The following is a 17,603-nucleotide window of genomic DNA, read 5'->3' as shown; positions in this document are numbered from 1 at the left end:
ACATACTAAATCACACACAATCGCACTGGTCAATCTGGAGTTGCCAATTAACACATCAGATTTGTACATCTGCTTGCATTGTTGAGGCCATGTGGAAATTGGAATTCAACATGTCCTTATAACATAATGCAATAAAACCTCTAAATAAATGAAAGAAAAAATGTAAAGGTTTCTGACATGCAGGAATGAAAAATGGAGCAACCAGAGAATATGTCATGTCAACATGGTGGGGTGACAGAACAGGCAAACTCTCTATCGACTGATACCACATAGAAAATGAACCCAAGGCCCCAGGAGCTGTAATGAAACAGAATTAGCCACTATGATGCGGTGCTGTTCTTTGATGTTCACTCAGTATGTCGCTTCTCTGACTCTGGGCTGTGTTGAGCTGGTGCCTATCCTAGCAGAACTGGAGGTAAAGTAGGAAGCAACTGTGGATGGCCTCCACACCATTGTTGGGCACACTCATGCTCACTCATCCTGGGCCAATTTAGAGGTTGCAATCGACGTAAATCACAATGCTTGGGAAGTATGAGAAAAAAAAAGTACCAGGAGGAAAAACAGTGCTGACATGGGAAAAACTTGCAGACTCTACACAGACAGGTTCTAGGTTGGGAATTAAACCAAGGATTCTGGAACTGTGTCAAAGCGGTGAATACCATTGTGCCAAATACTTTGATTTTGAAAGAAAAAGCAAAACTGTACTTGTTAAAACCACAAAAGAATTGTAGAAAGAGTAGGTTTCATTTATGATGTAACAAATCTGCCCTTAAAATCTATAAGCAAGATAAAACTCATGGAACACAACATTATCACTTCCAGAACTCTCACTTTGCTAATACAGGGTTGCAGGGAGCAGTAACATATCTTGGCAACACTGGCTACTAACACTGGCTAGAGCACACAATGCACTCATGTACGTATACCAACACTTACACTAAACCAAGAGTCACCAGTCAACTTAGTCTATATGAAGTTAATAGTAAATTAATATGCTTGATACTCTTCATATCACAGCACAGGAGAAGTAACTAATAAATGAACTTCAAATGACAAAACACTGCAAGATTGCACCATGATAAAGTCAGACCTCACTCAATTTTAAAGAATCACGCCACTGCCTTCCTCATTGTTGCACTCCCTGAAATGCTATCTCATGCTTCCTGTTGGTGCTGGCACATCAGGTTGTGAACCCCTGCTTTTGACTAACCAGCCCAGTACAATCTTTTTTCACCACTAGTGGATAATGCTAAGCTTCAAACATCAGACCACCAGATACAGAAGTAGTGTTTATCCCCAGTATTATGAACACACATCTATATTTTAACACACAGACTACAGTATGTTGTCCTTTTGCCCTATGAACTGTATGTTGCCATACACAGCTGTATTGTTTTTGTTACATTATACACTACTAGCCAACCTGCGGCGTAACATACGCCTCATAATTATGTATTGATGGGTGAACACTTGCTGAACGACACAGTTGTCCAAATGGGGTGGGTTTGTGGATACCACTGTGAGTGAATGAACAGATGGACCTCTGGAGAGAGCAACATACAATTGTCCGTGACTGAAAGCAGGATCGTCTGTGATGATGGAGGCCATGCTGGTGAAAGTTACTTCGTCGGTAGGGATAAGTTTCAGCACTTGTTCATTAAGGTGTAGCGAGTCTTCATTGTTGACGCTTAATATAGCTTGCGTACGGAGTTGTTCCGGAGTCACAGTTGAGAAACACTTTTTTAATGTCTTTTAAGCACAGGGAAAAAAATTAACATGTGAAACATCCGTAATGTAATAAGCCACCAAGAAAAGTAACATTGCAACAATGCACGCTACGATCCGATCGATGTAAACAGAAGTGAAAACAAAATCGACGCCGGTGCATTCTTTAACTGCCTTGTAGCGCAATGGTAGTGCTGCTGTTTTGCAGTAAGGAGACTGTGGAAGATTTTGGGTTCGCTTCCCGGTTTCTCCCTGTGTGGATAGTGCTTTGAATACTGAAAACACCAGTATATCAATGTAATGAAGTATTATTATTCTTATGCGTCCAGCACTCTCTCTCTCGCGCACCTGTATGCGTGTGTGTGTCGCTCGCTGCACGTGTTCCTGCAGGCATACCAGTAAGTGAATGAGAAGATGGAACTCTGGAGAGAGCAACATACAACTGTCCATGACTGAAAACTGGTTTTGGCAGATACATTCACATCTTTTTGAAAGTTTGGCCCTGTGCCTTATTAATTGTCATTGCAAAGGCAAATCTAACAGGAAATTGTCTTTGCTGAGATGCACGCGCAGGCTCTCTCTCAGCAGCACAGGAGCCTTCCCAATACCCTCTCTCTCTCTCTCTCTCTCTCAGCAGCACGTGAGCTCCCTCCCCCTCTGTCTCTCAGAAGCACGCGAGCCCTCTCTCTCTCTGTAACATTGCAGCAGTTGTATAAACACTTTTTTTTAAAATGAGTTTTAAGCACAGGGGGGAAAAAACCCAGGCTCCCTGAATGGGCAGGCTCTCTCTCTCTCTCAGCAGCACACGAGCCTCCCCAGCCCTCTCTCTCTCTCAGCAGCCTTCCCCCCCCCCCCCCCCCCCCCCCCTCTCTCTCTCTCTCTCTCTCAGCAGCACGGGAGCCCCCTCCCCCTCTGTCTCTCAGAAGCAGACGAGCCCTCTCTCTCTAACATTGCAGCAGTTGTATAAACACTTTTTTTTTTAAATGAGTTTTAAGCACGGGGAAAAAAAGGAACATTTGAACAAATCCGAACTTTATGTAAAAGCCAACCAAGATAGTAACATTGCAGGAGTTCACCATTTTTAATCAGGCGACTGACAGTAGTGGAGTCAGGCATAGAGAAGGTCAGCTGTTGAGAAAGCGTCTCGACTGTTGCAGGGCGGTGAAGCAGGTGAGACGCTAATGAAAAAGAGGCACAGGGCTTATTGGTTTTTAAAGACTGCTTCCTTCATTGTGTTTTAACCTCAGTTTTAAAGGATTGCGCGGCTCTCTCTGTTGCGCTGCCTGTGTGTGCCTCTGTCTCTCTCTCGCGCTGCCTGTGTGTGCCTCTGTCTCTCTCTGGCGCTGCCTCTGTGTGAACCAAGGTTCCACTGAGGTTGACTAATGAAAAGTCAACGTGGCTCAGAGCTGCATGTGGACTGTGGCACAGACAAACAGAAATGACGGCATGTTTTCCGAGGCGTCGTGTCTGAGTTGGTGGGCGTGGCTCTGCGAGTTGTCGTCGTATCCAATGGTCTTAGAGTTGGTGGGCGTGGCTCCTTCCTGTGTGCGCCATGGGTATCTTACTTGTCGGCGGCTTAGTGAATCCACGCCCCTTCCGGCGTGCTTTCCATGGGTGGCTACTTGTCTTCCGGCTTAGTGAATTATATATATAGATAATGTATACATGTATAATGTTTGCAATTTCAATTTTTATTTACTTCGGAAGCATCAGATTACAGTATCAGATTACAGATGCAACTCTGAAGATCCAGGTTAGGTCCAAGTAGGTTACCACCGACTAGGAAAATGAGGCTGTACCTGGCCAGACTCCAAGATCAGGCTGCTTCTGATGAGTTAGCACCCAGTTTGTGTGAGGAACATACGGATATGGGCGCGACTGCCGACCATAATGTGATGTGGGAGACCTTCCATGACAAGACTCTGAAGGTTGCTGAGGGCTGTGTTGGTGTTACCAGTGTTCCCAGAGGGAGGTGCTTCATCCCACAGGGCACTATGGATATCACAGCCATCCTTCTCAATTCCCAGAACAGACTGGAGTTGCCATCAAGCTGTGAGCTGCAACTCCTCTCGATGATATCCAGAATTTGTTAGAGGAATCTGTGAGCAAGTGACACACCATCTATGGTCCAGTGACCCACGTCCTGCTTACAGAGGAACTGAAGCATTACGCACATCTGAATTTGTTCCTTGGAGAGTTGCAGTCAGGGCGGCTGATGGAAAGGTCCTTATGGATGACACTGCAGTTGTGACCTGCTGGTCTGGCTACTTTGAGCAGCTGTTTCAAGCTGATTCTACAGCTAAGTACATTGGATAACTATGGGTCCACGGTTCTTGAGGCTGATCCTCCAGTTAGCTGTAAGCCACCCAATCTCACTGAGATTGCACAGGTAGTGAACCAGCTGAGTGTAGGGAAGGCTGCAGGGATCTGTGGTATCTGGGGTGAACTTCTCTAAGATTGTGGAAAATCTGTCCTCCTGGCATTGCAAGCAATCTTTACTGCTCTCGGTACTAGGCAAGGTCCTTGCTAGGATCATCCTCAATAGGATCCGTGATCACTTGCTCACCTACCAGCGGCCAGAGCAGTCTGGTTTTATGCCTAAGAAGTCTACTGGTGACCACATCCTGGCACTGAGGGTTCTCATGGAGTATAATCATGAATATCGGCAGAGTTTCTTTGTAGCCTTTCATGATTTTCACTCAGTTGATGGAACAGCCCTGTGGGGTATCCTGAGACTTCGCAGATCCTCTCAAGGTTACTGGATATCATGGCCGGCTTGTACACTGGTACTGTGAGTCAGGGGTGTATTCTTGCTCTTACTCTGTTCAATGCTTGCATGGACTGGGTGTTGGGCAGGGTTGTGGGGTCCAGTGGCTGTGGGGCATCTGTTGGCTAAGAAAGAGCCAACGATGCTGTGATCTTCGCAGAGTCAATGGAGGCTCTGATTGGGGCTCTCAAGAGACTGAACAAAGAGTCTGAGTGCCTGGGCTTATGAGTGTCCTGGATAAAAACCAAGATCCAGGCACAGCCATCAGCAGTGTGTCTGTCTGCGGAGAGAACATTGACCTTGTCAAGAGGTTTACTTACCTCGGCAGTGACATTCATGTCTCTGGTGATTTTTCCTTTGAAGTCAGTAGACGGATTGGGAGAGCATGGGGGGTCATGAGGTCGCTGGAAAGGGTTGTGTGGTGCTCCCGATATCTATGCAAAAGCATGGAGGTCCAAGTCTTTAGAGTCCTAGTGCTTCCTGTTTTGCTATATGATTGCAAGACATGGACACTACTCAATGACCTGAAATGAAGACTGGACTCCTTCAGTACTGTGTCTCATCAGAGAATCTTTGGATATCGCTGGTTTAACTTTGTGTCAAATGAGTGGTTGCTCATGGAGTCCCAAATGAGGCACATTATCTGCATTTTGAGGGAGTGTCAGTTACAGTACTATGATCATGTGGAGCGATTCCCAGAGGTGATCAGGCTCACAGGATCCACATTGTTGAGGACCTGAGTGGCTGGACCAGGCCAAGAGGACGCCTATGTAACACCTGGCAGTGGAAGATAGAAGTTCATTTCCGGGGTGGTGGGACTGGACCGCGTGTCTGCCCTGGGGGGAGGACGGGGGGTCCTAACTTGGAACCCGAGCTGTTTCGTTGTGTGGTGAATGTGGCAATGTGCTGTGCCAGTACATGCTCCTCAACCTGACGTGTCCTGACCTGTAGCATCCCCGTGTCCAGTGTTGGTTTCTGCCTTACACCCGGTGCTACTCAGAAGCTCCACCACAGATTTAAACTTAAATTTGAAATATTCAAAAAATGGATAGAAGAATCTTCAAACCTTTTAGAAAACATGTTTTTGCTTTGTCATTATAGTACATTGAGTGTAGATTGATGGGTGAAATTCGCAAATGTATCCATTTAAAATGAAATCTACAACAGTAAAATATGCAAAAAGTGAATGGGGTCTGAATACTTTCTGAAACCAGTGTATGTCTACTTTTCTATTTGCTAAAGAAAAAGCAAGCACCAATGAGAATTCCATGGTGCCATTTACAAATGGCAACTAACACTTAAATTTGAAGTTAAAAATTACTCAAGATAACTTCTTAATTGCAATTCATCAGACCTTTCTGAAGGATTTTGTTAAGAGGCAATAGAGTTGCAATAATCAAAATTCAGCACTGTTTGCACAGCTGAGTAATCTTTGTCCTGATCAGAATGAAGACTCAATGACATTGTCAACATTTTTTGAAGTTCCGAAAAGCCACCAGAATGCAAATATATGGAAAGTCAAATTAATGTGTCCCTTTTAGAAACAATCATTAACACTGTAGCACCCTCGCTATCAAAATAATAACCAACAATCTACCATGTAAATGCATAAATAAATAAAGCTTAGTGCTCAGTCCCCAGCGTTCCTATACCCATTTCTACTGCTGTCTTCTTTGAGTGCTCCCCTGAGTGCTAGTCTCATTTCACTATTTACTTCTCGTCCCAGTGTTTCATCATCACAGAGGTAGTGGTGGAAGAACATCACTATTACACCAATAAAGAGAAAAATCAAACCACTGCTCAGCATGTTAACACTGCTTTCTTAGATGTCCACTTCAAGAGTGATCCCTGTAGACAGTCTGTTGGTAAAATATGGTAAGGATAGTTCAGTTTTGATGCTGAACCTGACTGCCTTGTGATCCCAATGATGGCCCTGCTATAGGTCAGGATACTGTGGGTGGGTGGGTGATGTTCTTAAATCTGGTGATAAGCAATCCCATTATTTTAATCCATTAACAAGATCCACAACAATTCCAGCCTTGGTGTATTTTTGACCAGTCTTCCTGGCAGAACTTCACACAATTTTACTGTATGTTTTCTATTCTTCAATTTACACAAAGGGAGCTTTGATTTAGTTTTAGCTCCAGAAAAAGTGTTACTGCTCCTGCTGTCATTTTACTTAGACAAAGTTGCTTTTGGAACTGACAGAGTAAAATCAATCAACTTAATAACTGTACCACCAGGACAGAACTGAGTGTTCATTATGGACCTCACATTATTTAAGAATTCTTATCCATATTACTAACCGAGAATGCTAAACCGGATGATGGACGCAGGCACATCCGGCCATGGGCCGTAGCTGCAAAAAGACGTACTGCGCCGGCGCAACAAACAGTCCGCGAGAGTCGGCTGAGGACCCGAGAAAGGCGGATAAAAGAGGGCGAGAGAGGCGGATGAGGGTCCGCGAGAGACGCAGGCGCAAAAAGAGTCCGACAAGAGCACAGAAAACAGGAGTGAGCACATACAGAAAGGAGTCACAAAAATGAGGCTCAACAAGCACCAAAATAAGGAAAAAAAAACATTAAAGAGCACTCAAACGAGGGGAAAGCACGAAACACATTGCACACGAAACTAAACACACCAAAAAAAAAAAGAACAGACGAGCGCACAATAGCAAGGCACGACCATACCCCCGCCACCCTACAGGCACGGGACGGGACGGGACGGGACACACACCAAGAGGGGGATTCAACAAGCCCATGGAAGACCAAAAAAAAGAACACAAAACCACCCCACAGACCCAACAAGCAAGGGACGGGACACACAAAGAGGGGGAGAGAGGCGGATGAGGGGCCGCGAGAGACGCAGGCGCAAAAAGAGTCCGACAAGAGCACAGAAAACAGGAGTGGGCACATACAGAAAGGAGTCACAAAAATGAGGCTCAACAAGCACCAAAATAAGGAAAAGGCACATAAAAGAGTACTCAAACGAGGGGAAAGCACGAAACACATTGCACACGAAACTAAACACACCAAAAAAAAAAAGAACAGACGAGCGCCCAATAGCAAGGCACGACCATACCCCCCCCACCCCACCCTACAGGCACGGGACGGGACAGGACGGGACACACACCAAGAGGGGGATTCAACAAGCCCATGGAAGACCAAAAAAAAGAACACAAAACCACCCCACAGACCCTACAAGCAAGGGACGGGACACACACAAAGAGGAGGATTCAAACAAGACACAGGAACACAAAAAGAAACAAAACGCTCGCGCAACAACGATCCCCCCCCCCCCCCCCCCCCCACACATCCATAAGAAAAAATGTCTCGAGTCCAAAAACGCAAAGCTCAACTAAAGCTTCTAACTAACGATGTACCTAAAAGTAAAAACTTTATGAACTGCATTAGATCCTACAATAGTTCATTTGCTTTTGCATATACCGGAGTAAATATCAGGCCACCAAAAGGCAATGGACCATACTGCTTTCGCATATGTGCACAAATACTGCATCGCATTGGAACAGTGCACCCTGAAACAAATCAACAACGCAAATATGCACAAATCTACATCCTAGATCCACATTACGCAATCTATCAATCAAAGTGTTGCATCGCAACAAGCACGGATTCAAAACGAAACACCTCCCGTCTCAGACATACGTTAATGGCAGCGAAGGCTACAACGGGCTTCTCACACAGCACAGACATATCAAATACAGCTCCAAAACAACACGTCCCAAATACTACACATGCAACAACGCGCCTCTCAAACGGCACAAGGAAAACATACACCAGGAAAATTCATTCGGATTAATGAATGTCATTTGCAATCATTGTCATTCAGTTCACTTCCCTGAAGAAACAACTGGCAATACAAGTTATACATTTACACGTTGTTGTCAAAAGGGTCAAATTAGACTGCCTTCTTTACATTCATATACTGAATATCTACAGAAGCTTATAACTGACGATGTACCTGAAAGTTAAATCTTTATCAACTGCATTAGATCCTACAAATCGGTATCCACTATGAACATTAACGGTGGCACTGCACGTGACATCCGTCTTGAAAAAATGTTGTTTATTGATGAATGTTCAATGACATGAAGTCACTTACTCAACACCATTCATAAACTTCTACAAACGTTTATGAATAATAATATTAGATTTGGAGGAAAGGTACTTTTATGAGGAGGAGATTTTAGACAGTGATTAGCTATTCTTCCAGATGCCATGCACTCAGCTATTGTTCAGTGCACCTTAAAATACGCAGACAATTGGCATTACTTTCAAAAGATACAGTTAGTAAAAAAGATACGATGTCCAGAACCAGATCATAACAATTGCTTATTACAACTGAGAGATGGTACACTCACCAATACAGATGGACTTCAGCCACATATTATTACAATTCCTCAAGCCTTTATCTGCGACGACTTAGTTACAGAGACATTTGGAACAGCAATCTCATTAGACCAAATGCCCCTTTTAACACAACGCACTATATTATGTCCAAAAAATATTAATGTGGAAAACATAAATACCCAAGTCATTCCATTACTTCCTGGAGAGACACAACTCTTTCTAAGCTCTGACAAACTTGACTCTGATCACAACAATAACCATCTTAAATGACCTTACAAGTTCTGAGCTGGAATTACCTTTTACACTTAAACGGCGTGTACAAAGAAATTTTCAAATAAACCTTTACACTGTGCCACACACTTTATTGTTTGATTTCTATTTGCATCATCTACACCGTCACACTATTCTATATCTCATTCATACATCACGCTCTTTGTCATTCCCAACACCAGGGGTTGGCGAGCGAAGCCCACCCCACAGACCCTACAAGCAACGGATGGGACACACACAAAGAGGGGGATTCAAACAAGACACAGGAACACAAAAAGAAAGAAGACGCTCGCGCAACAACAATCCTCACCCCCCCCCCCCCCACACACACACATCCATAAGAAGTGACACCCAAAGCCACATATTCTAAAGTGAACGTCAACACCTTCACACTAGACAGCATAGGTGTCAGCATAGGTGGATCTCCTTACAATAAAGCACTATTAACCGTTCAACTGCAGAAAAGGAAACATATTAACAGTGACTGCGATCCTCCGGAGTGGCAGCAAATCTGTTAATAAATGGTCGTACATGTCACTCAATATTCAAAATACCGGTCCCAATCACAGAGACATCAGTATCCACTATGAACATTCACAGTAGCAATGCCCGAGACATCCGTCTTGCAAAAATGATAATTATTGATGAATGTACAATGGCATCCAGTCACTTACTCAACACCATTGATAAACTTCTACAAACGTTGATGAATAATAATATTCCCTTTGGAGGAAAAGTTCTTTTATTAGGAGGAGATTTTAGACAATGCTTAGCTATTGTTCCACATGCCATGCGCTCAGCTATTGTTCAGTCCACCTTAAAATACGCAGACAATTGGCATTGCTTTAAAACAATACAGTTGGTACAAAGCATGCGATGTCCAGATCCAGAATATAACAGTTGGCTAATACAACTGGGAAATGGTACACTCACAAATACAGATGGACTTCACCCAGATATTATTTCCATTCCACAATCCTTTATCTCAGACGACTTAGTAAAAGAGATATTTGGAACAGCAATCACATTAGACCAAATACCCCTGTTAACACAACGCACTATATTATGTCCAAAAAATATTAATGTTAATCACATTAATAACCAAGTCATTTCATTACTTCCTGGAGAGACACAGATCTTTCTAAGCTCAGACAAAGTTGACTCTGATGACGACAAAGAACATATAAATTTCCCCTTAGAATATTTGAACACTATTAACCCTGCCGGATTACCACAACACGACCTTGCCCTTAAAAACGGAACAATAATCATGCTATTAAGAAACCTTAACACAAAACAGGGTTTATGCAATGGCACACGGTTAGTCGTCAACACCATGACACGCAATGTTATTCAATCGACAGTTCTTACAGGATCACATGCTAACAATACTGTTCTCATTCCTAGAATTGACCTTACAAATTCTGAGCTAGAATTACCTTTTACATTGAAACGCCGACAGTTCCCCATTAAACCTGCATTTGCCATGACCATCAACAAATCACAAGGACAAACCATGGACAAGGTTGGCATCTACCTCTCTGAACCCGTTTTTGGACATGGACAACTTTATGTTGCCTTCTCACGTGTTCGCCGTTCATCTGACGTTAAAGTTAAAATTATAAATAATCCATGCCAAGGAAGACTCATTCAAGGACAAGACACCATCTTTACTACTAATGTTGTATACAAAGAAATATTCCAATAAAACATTAATATATGACAAACACTCTATTTGTTATTTCTATGGGCATCATCCAAAGCTGCACACTATTCTATATCTAATTCATACATCTGACTCTTTCTCATGTCCCAACGCCAGGGGTTGGCGAGCGAAGCGAGCAGGGGGCGGAGCCCCCTAGTATCCTAATAAATAGTACCAGTAAAATGGGTAATGATGTCTATTATAGCCATACTTTTTCTGTGCCAGCTCTGTCCAATTTGTCACAAAGGGACAGAGCTTATCTTTCTTGAATTTGGTGCAAGACAGAAATCAGTACATTGCTGGGCACACTCACATTCACTTACACCAGGCCATTGCAGAGTGACCAATTAACCTAATCTATATATCCTTGCAATGTGGGAAGGTGAATTATTCTGCTATAACATGTACAGTAGTAGAGCAAACACTAGTTAGTAGTGGATAAGGACCAGTATTCCAGAACCCAAGTCAACTGAAAAAAAATATATGTGAATATTTCTACAATGTATCTATATCTGTCAAGTGATTCTGAATAGTGTTCATTATTAAATGGTGTTATATAAAATAATAGTGTTCATTGCTAAAAGGTGTTATATAAAATAAAAGTTGTATAAAATAAAATCAAGTACACTCTAAATTAACACTCCTTACTAAATCTCAAACCTCTCTCTATTTCCATATGATATCTCAACTTCTGTATTTGCAACATTTTCAATTACAGAGGCATTCATACCTTTTGCGGCCTACACTGTTTCTGTGTCTTACAATCTTACAATATCCCACATATACAACACATGACATAGTCATTTTACTTAATTTTACCTAAGCATTTTATGTTCAAAGAACTGCTCACATATAATATGGTAAATAACATAACATAAAGAAAGCAGGCTAACACATTATCCGAACAGGAAAACATACAAAGAAAATTAAATGTTTGCCCTTTAACCCTTCTAGGCCATTGAATAGTGGCCCTCCCTTTGATTGATTCTTAGAAGACTGCAGTGAGAGAAAGAGAGAGAGAGAGACAGAGGGAGTATGAGAGTGTGTGTCTGTGTGCGTCTGCGTGCATTTGTGTATGTGTTTTGTGAAGGTAGAAAGGAAAGAGCAGGTGCATAAGGAAACTGGCAAATCATAACCACCCCTCCACACACACATTTACTTATCACTCATTCAAAGCATATTCCTTCCACTTTGCTGAAAAACTCCAAATTATATAATGACAATTGCTTCAGAAAAGGCTTTTTTTTATTCTGGAATATCTTCACATTCTCCCTGAGGTCACATGCTAAGGCACAGATCACCTGACAGGACAAACAACCATATAAGGCAACAGGAAGCTCTTAAAGGAGCGAGCCTGCTGAATGAGAGGTTAAAGGCACGAGTCTTTTACTGCTTGCTGAAATGAAGCGCTTCAAGCTGATCACTGGGCCCCTGACGTGTCACAGTTAGTCTGTACTCTCCAAGCTCTTTCCTAGTGCCTCACATCGGCCTGCTCATATTTGTTTCTAGGCTCTTTGACCTTTATAGAACATTTCACAGATCACTAGTCTAGTCTGTTTTTACACACATTGTCAAGCATTACTCTTGTGTTGAAGAAAACAGGCAGTTTTGAAAAAAACAATTTAAGAATGAAATCAATATTGACAATAAAATGGACATGATACAATTGAAACCTCAAACAATTATTGGTGAGGGGCACATTTATCAATTATTGATTGATTCCTAATCCTGATATACTATAACAATGTAGATGCTTTTTCAAGAGTCCTTAGGATGTGTTGTGCTAAAATAACATACGGGGTGACTATACACTTCGCAAAAACAAAACCCAAAACTCTAGTGCTTTATCTTGAGTGAAATTCTACTATTATCCAGTCCATTTTTTCATGCAGTAATGCACATGACTAGTTACAGTGACTCCCTGGATGGTTGTTGTCATGTCTTTCTGTCCCGAGAGGAGCTGTTCTTTGTATTAGCTTGCCATCTCTTTTTAATGTTTTGACTTAATGCTTAGCCACTGACTTGCTTATTTCTGGCAGAAAAAAGAGAACCATTGCTGCCAAAAGTTTAATTTGTTTTCCATTATTAGTCCAGTCACAGAGGAAGCCAGAAGAGGATCAGCACATTACTCTAACCGTTTTCTTTCCATTATGATCACTGGCATCACTTTCTAATCAGGCTCCCTGGTGAGCTTTTAATAACCTACTGGCATCAGACTGGGAAGAGGGTTAAATTTAAGGTTATGTTTTGTGGTGCTGGGCTACATCCATTTATCACATTGTTGTTATTAGAAATGATTGGTTTAAGCTTCAGTATTTACCATATTGAAATGGTTTGACCATGTTTAGTATTTTCTAGACCCATCAAGGTCAGGTCAAGTGTGGCACATGGTTGACAGTTCAATTCCCAACACTGACTCATTGTGTAGCTCTGAGCAAGTCACTTAAATTGCCTGTGCTATAATTGTAAAAATATTGAAAAGCATCTGTCCATTAAGGAACATGCTTAATCCATTTCAGGGTGCCAAGGGGATGATGCCTATACTGATTGCAATGCAGAAACCAACCCTTTAGATAATGTTCACCGTAGCACGGATATACACAGTTTTTTTTAGATCTGGGGCCTATTCCATATTTCTCAAATATTCATAAGTGGTATCAAAACAAATCCAGCATATTATATTCAGTTTAATTTGTGAAACATATCCACAAAACCTTCCATTCTTTTCCAGCACATGCTTCATCCAGTTTTAAAGCCTATCTTGGCAGAACCTGATGCAAGTTAAGATAACAACCCTGGATCAGAAAACAGACCAGAGTTCACTTGTGCATACACTCGTACTCCCTCTCACCAGTTCAATTACCTGTCAATAAACATAACATCAAGCGCGTGTATGATGAAAAATGGCCATTTCTTAAATACAGAGGACAGTTGATATGGAGTAAATTCTCAATCAAAATGAGATTTTGGGAAAACCACACCCATTTTAAAAGAAAAATTCAGGGAAAGGACTCTTAGTCTCAGGGCAACAAGCAGTCAATCAGTTACAAAGCAATGTGGTGTGCAGGCCAAAATGCTGAAAGGATACCCAGTATATTCTTTCATACCTCTCCTCTTCATGTCTGTAGCGATCAATCATACAAATCATGCCCATTGATGGTGGCATACTGGGGGACCTGAGGTTCAAAATGTTCCAAGGGACCTCCTACCACTACCATTGAAGCATTTGTTGACTGATTGTAAAAACCACACTTGCTTTGATGTGAAGTGCTAATTAGGAGTGTCAAAATATAGAGAGGAAACCGTTTAACTGAGAAGTTGTTATAGCGCTCTGCGCCAGCACTCAGGAAAAGAGGCTGTACAAACTAATCAACTGAATAATAACTTCCACGTCAAGCAATTTTGAAAACTATTCCCTTTTTTGATAACAAAATGCTAAAAGTAGATGTCCACACCAATCCCACTTCCATCAAATTAACCAGACACAACCCAACATATTTTACATACAACCCAACCCCCAGTGTCACTATTTGAATCCAATGTACTTACTAGGGGACCGTGGAAAACTCTTATAGTCTGTTAAAGTGCAAAAGGCCCCCATCCTGACAATGTGCTGACATGTTTTCTTTTACTTAATAACAGGCCTACTGACAGCAATGTGCTTGTTGTTGATCAGACTTATTGTGCTCAGATGTTGATAACTGATTACCAATGGATTGAAAGGGTCAGTGGGATTTTCTTAACTCCCAAGAATTAAAGAGGAAAACAGGTCATTTTGGTACACTTTCAAAGGAAGAATACATTAAAAAAAAACAAAAAATCACGAACACCAGCTTAGATACTGCATGTCCAGGTTGAAGGCACAAGACAAGTATAAGAAATTTGGGCCTCCCCAAACTGCAAAAAGCCTAGAGAGGACACTGTCACCTCGGCCCTCGCCCAGTACATTCCCGCAGCTGCAAACACAGAGAAAACAAAGGATCTGGGGCTATGGCTCCTATTAATAGGCTGGGTGGCAGCAAACAGCTGCTTCATCAGACTTCCACAGCCAGCTGACAGAATAATGATAGGGAAAAAGGGAAGATGGAAAAATGCAGAAATAAGAACATAGCAAAAGGAAAGAATGTCTGAATTCAGAGTAGAATAATAGAAACAGACGAGGGGAGAAAATGAAAAAAGAAAGGTGAAAAACAGAAAAGAAGCTGGGGCCAGCATACATGCCACTTGGCCAGGATACAGACACAAAGAGCGACAAACCAAAAAAATGGTATAAGACATTGAGATAACACAGAATTCAGTCAGGATTCTTACATGACCGTAAAAAGCCCCAGATGCGTTTAAAAACAAATAACCAATTTCCACAAAGACCAAGAAACCATAGAAGCAAACAGGCTGTAAGGAAGCCCCATTACAGAAAAGACGCTACTGATCGATATGCTTGGTTAAATTTGGAAGAAGGCCCCCAGTGAGCAGAGACACTAAAAACCAGACAGCAGCAAGCCCTGAGAATGTACGTGTGCAAGCGTGTGGGGGATACAGAGAGAGGAATGTGGTTTCCATAGAGACCTAAACCGGGCTGAGTGCTCAGTGTCCGTTACAGCGCTGATTACAAGCTTGTCAGCCAGGGACCGTCTCTCAAGGCAAGTAAGATCTCTCTCGATTTTGCTGATCCCCTGTTGAGACAAGAACATTCATGTGCAGGTGTCTGCCTAGGGAATGGAGCAGAACTTTACTCCTTGTTGGGTTCAAGAAATGATGATTTCAGCATCTCTAGAGAAGAGAAGCTAGAACCTAAAGACTTGAAAGCAGAGGGCGTGAAAGTTTACAAAAGAAGCAAACTGCTTGATTTTCATTTCAGTTAAATCACACTGGGGAAATAGCAAGAGTTCAGTTATAAAGAATGTGGTTCATGTTTGCCAAGACACTCCTAGTGCATGTCTTCTCATCAATGAGACATCAAAATAGATAGGGTGCCATTTACCAGAATAAGTAAGAACTTCCAGCCACAGAATGTGTGCCCTATGGAATTAATCTAAGTGTGCTCTCTTGGGTAATAATTTACATGATTTATTTAGCAGTCTAAGACAAATGAATAAAATGTTTATCACAAGTCACCTGCAGCACACATAGAACAGAAAGAAAAGAAGAGAGAGTGAGAAACTACAAAGGAATCATGAATTATAGTCATCAGACATCTGCGATAATCACCTCCATCTCCTGATATACAGTAGAACACCTTTAGCTTTGTTCTTTTTCTATTTCCTTCTGTAATTATTTGGCCAGTATTCACAAATAAGCCCAACTATAAACTTGCCATTTTCTGTTTTTGTGCATAAACATATTAACAAACTACTTTTGTAGAAATGTCAGTGGCATTTCAGTACAGTACAGTATATTCATACATGAACTGATCCATAATTTCCTTTAATATCTCCCATCTTCCAAAATCCTAACATATTTCATATACTGCATAATTCAGTACAATACATACAGTAGGAAACATACTCCCCTTCACGAAAAAATGGTGTATTGTATATTAACTTTCCCCAACATATACTTGTTCACTTCACACTGACCTTGGCCACTTCAATGTGGGAATGGGCAACCACACCACACACTCTTTCGACTTTCTGATAATTCTTCTTGGCTGTGATTAGCACTCGAGACACCTCTCCTTTGCTCACAGATTCAGGTGTTTGTCCAGCAGGTAAGGGATTCTGTAGAAAACAAATAAATAACACTTCAAAAGGAATTCATTACATTTTAATGATGTATTTTGAAGATATGTAACGGTTTGGATGTGATTTTGAAAAAGTTTATGTCCATTGTGGCGGATGGCCAGGGCCTTTATATAATGGAAGGACCAGGGAAGAGAATTTGCACAGGGCATTATCCCCCCTGAAGCACTAGATGGCAATCCCCCTGGGCTGCAACGGTGCCTCGGACTCCCACAGAGCCACATGAGAGTTGGAGTTTGGCACAGCCTTGTTGGGTTCCGTGGGCCACCAAGAGGTGCTGCAGCCATTGCAGAGCCCTCCTTTATCGGTCTTCCACCTCACCCGGAACTGCTTCCGGATCATGCTAACGGACCATCGGAAGTACTCCCGGGTGCAGGATAAAAGGAGCCCGCTGCCACTACTCTAGGAGCTACAGTCAAGAAGAAGGGAGATGAAAATTGCCGGAAGAAGTGGGAGGAGAGAAAGAGAAAAGAAAAAGTGTGCTGTGTGTAGTTTCTTTTCTTCTTTGAACTGTGCGGTGCAGGTGATAAACGATGGAAAGGCATTTCACACAAGAAAAAATAAAAACGTGTGTGCTGAACTTCTGTCCTGCATCTGTCTCTGTCAGGTTTGAGGAGCTGTGCACTCCCTACAGGCTACACCATCAATTCATTTTTTTATAAAAGGTTAGCCTAATTAAAGAGTTATAGAGAGCTGAAGCATGTCCTGACAGCACCGGGCAGAAGTTTGGAAACAACCCTTGACAGGCATAGTTGCAATACTGATCGTTAACAGAAGACTTTCATGGGTTTGTTGGTAGAGTGGTGGACAGTAAATCTACCAAATTATACTGTACATATACGGTAGCTGTCAGTGTCAATCAATTCTCTAATTTAATTTTTTTCTTCTGCAGATCATGGAGAGCTGGATATTCTCACAGAATAACAAATTACAAGGTAGTGATTATTTTATGGTCTGTTTAAGAGATTAACAGTCTACTAGGGAATAACAACAGGCTCATCTACGCTGGACATATTTACAGTTCCAAT

The 17,603-nt window shown here is 42.0% G+C and overlaps 1 protein-coding gene across 3 annotated transcripts in view; it reads right to left on the bottom strand.

The window, feature by feature from the left end:
- Window positions 1-17,603, bottom strand: part of dlg3 (discs, large homolog 3 (Drosophila)) — a 380,072-nt gene that overhangs the window by 287,030 nt on the left and 75,439 nt on the right. For all 3 annotated transcript variants that reach the window (XM_051934943.1, XM_028815836.2, XM_051934945.1), the window contains exon 4: window positions 16,414-16,554. In XM_051934943.1, coding sequence (XP_051790903.1) covers window positions 16,414-16,554 — 141 coding nt within the window. The remainder of the gene's footprint in view (window positions 1-16,413; window positions 16,555-17,603) is intronic.

Source organism: Erpetoichthys calabaricus, chromosome 12, assembly GCF_900747795.2.
Source record: "Erpetoichthys calabaricus chromosome 12, fErpCal1.3, whole genome shotgun sequence".
Taxonomy (NCBI): Eukaryota; Metazoa; Chordata; class Cladistia; order Polypteriformes; family Polypteridae; genus Erpetoichthys; species Erpetoichthys calabaricus.
The sequence above is the reverse complement of the archived record's forward strand: the minus strand, read 5'-3'. Positions and strand labels throughout refer to the sequence as shown.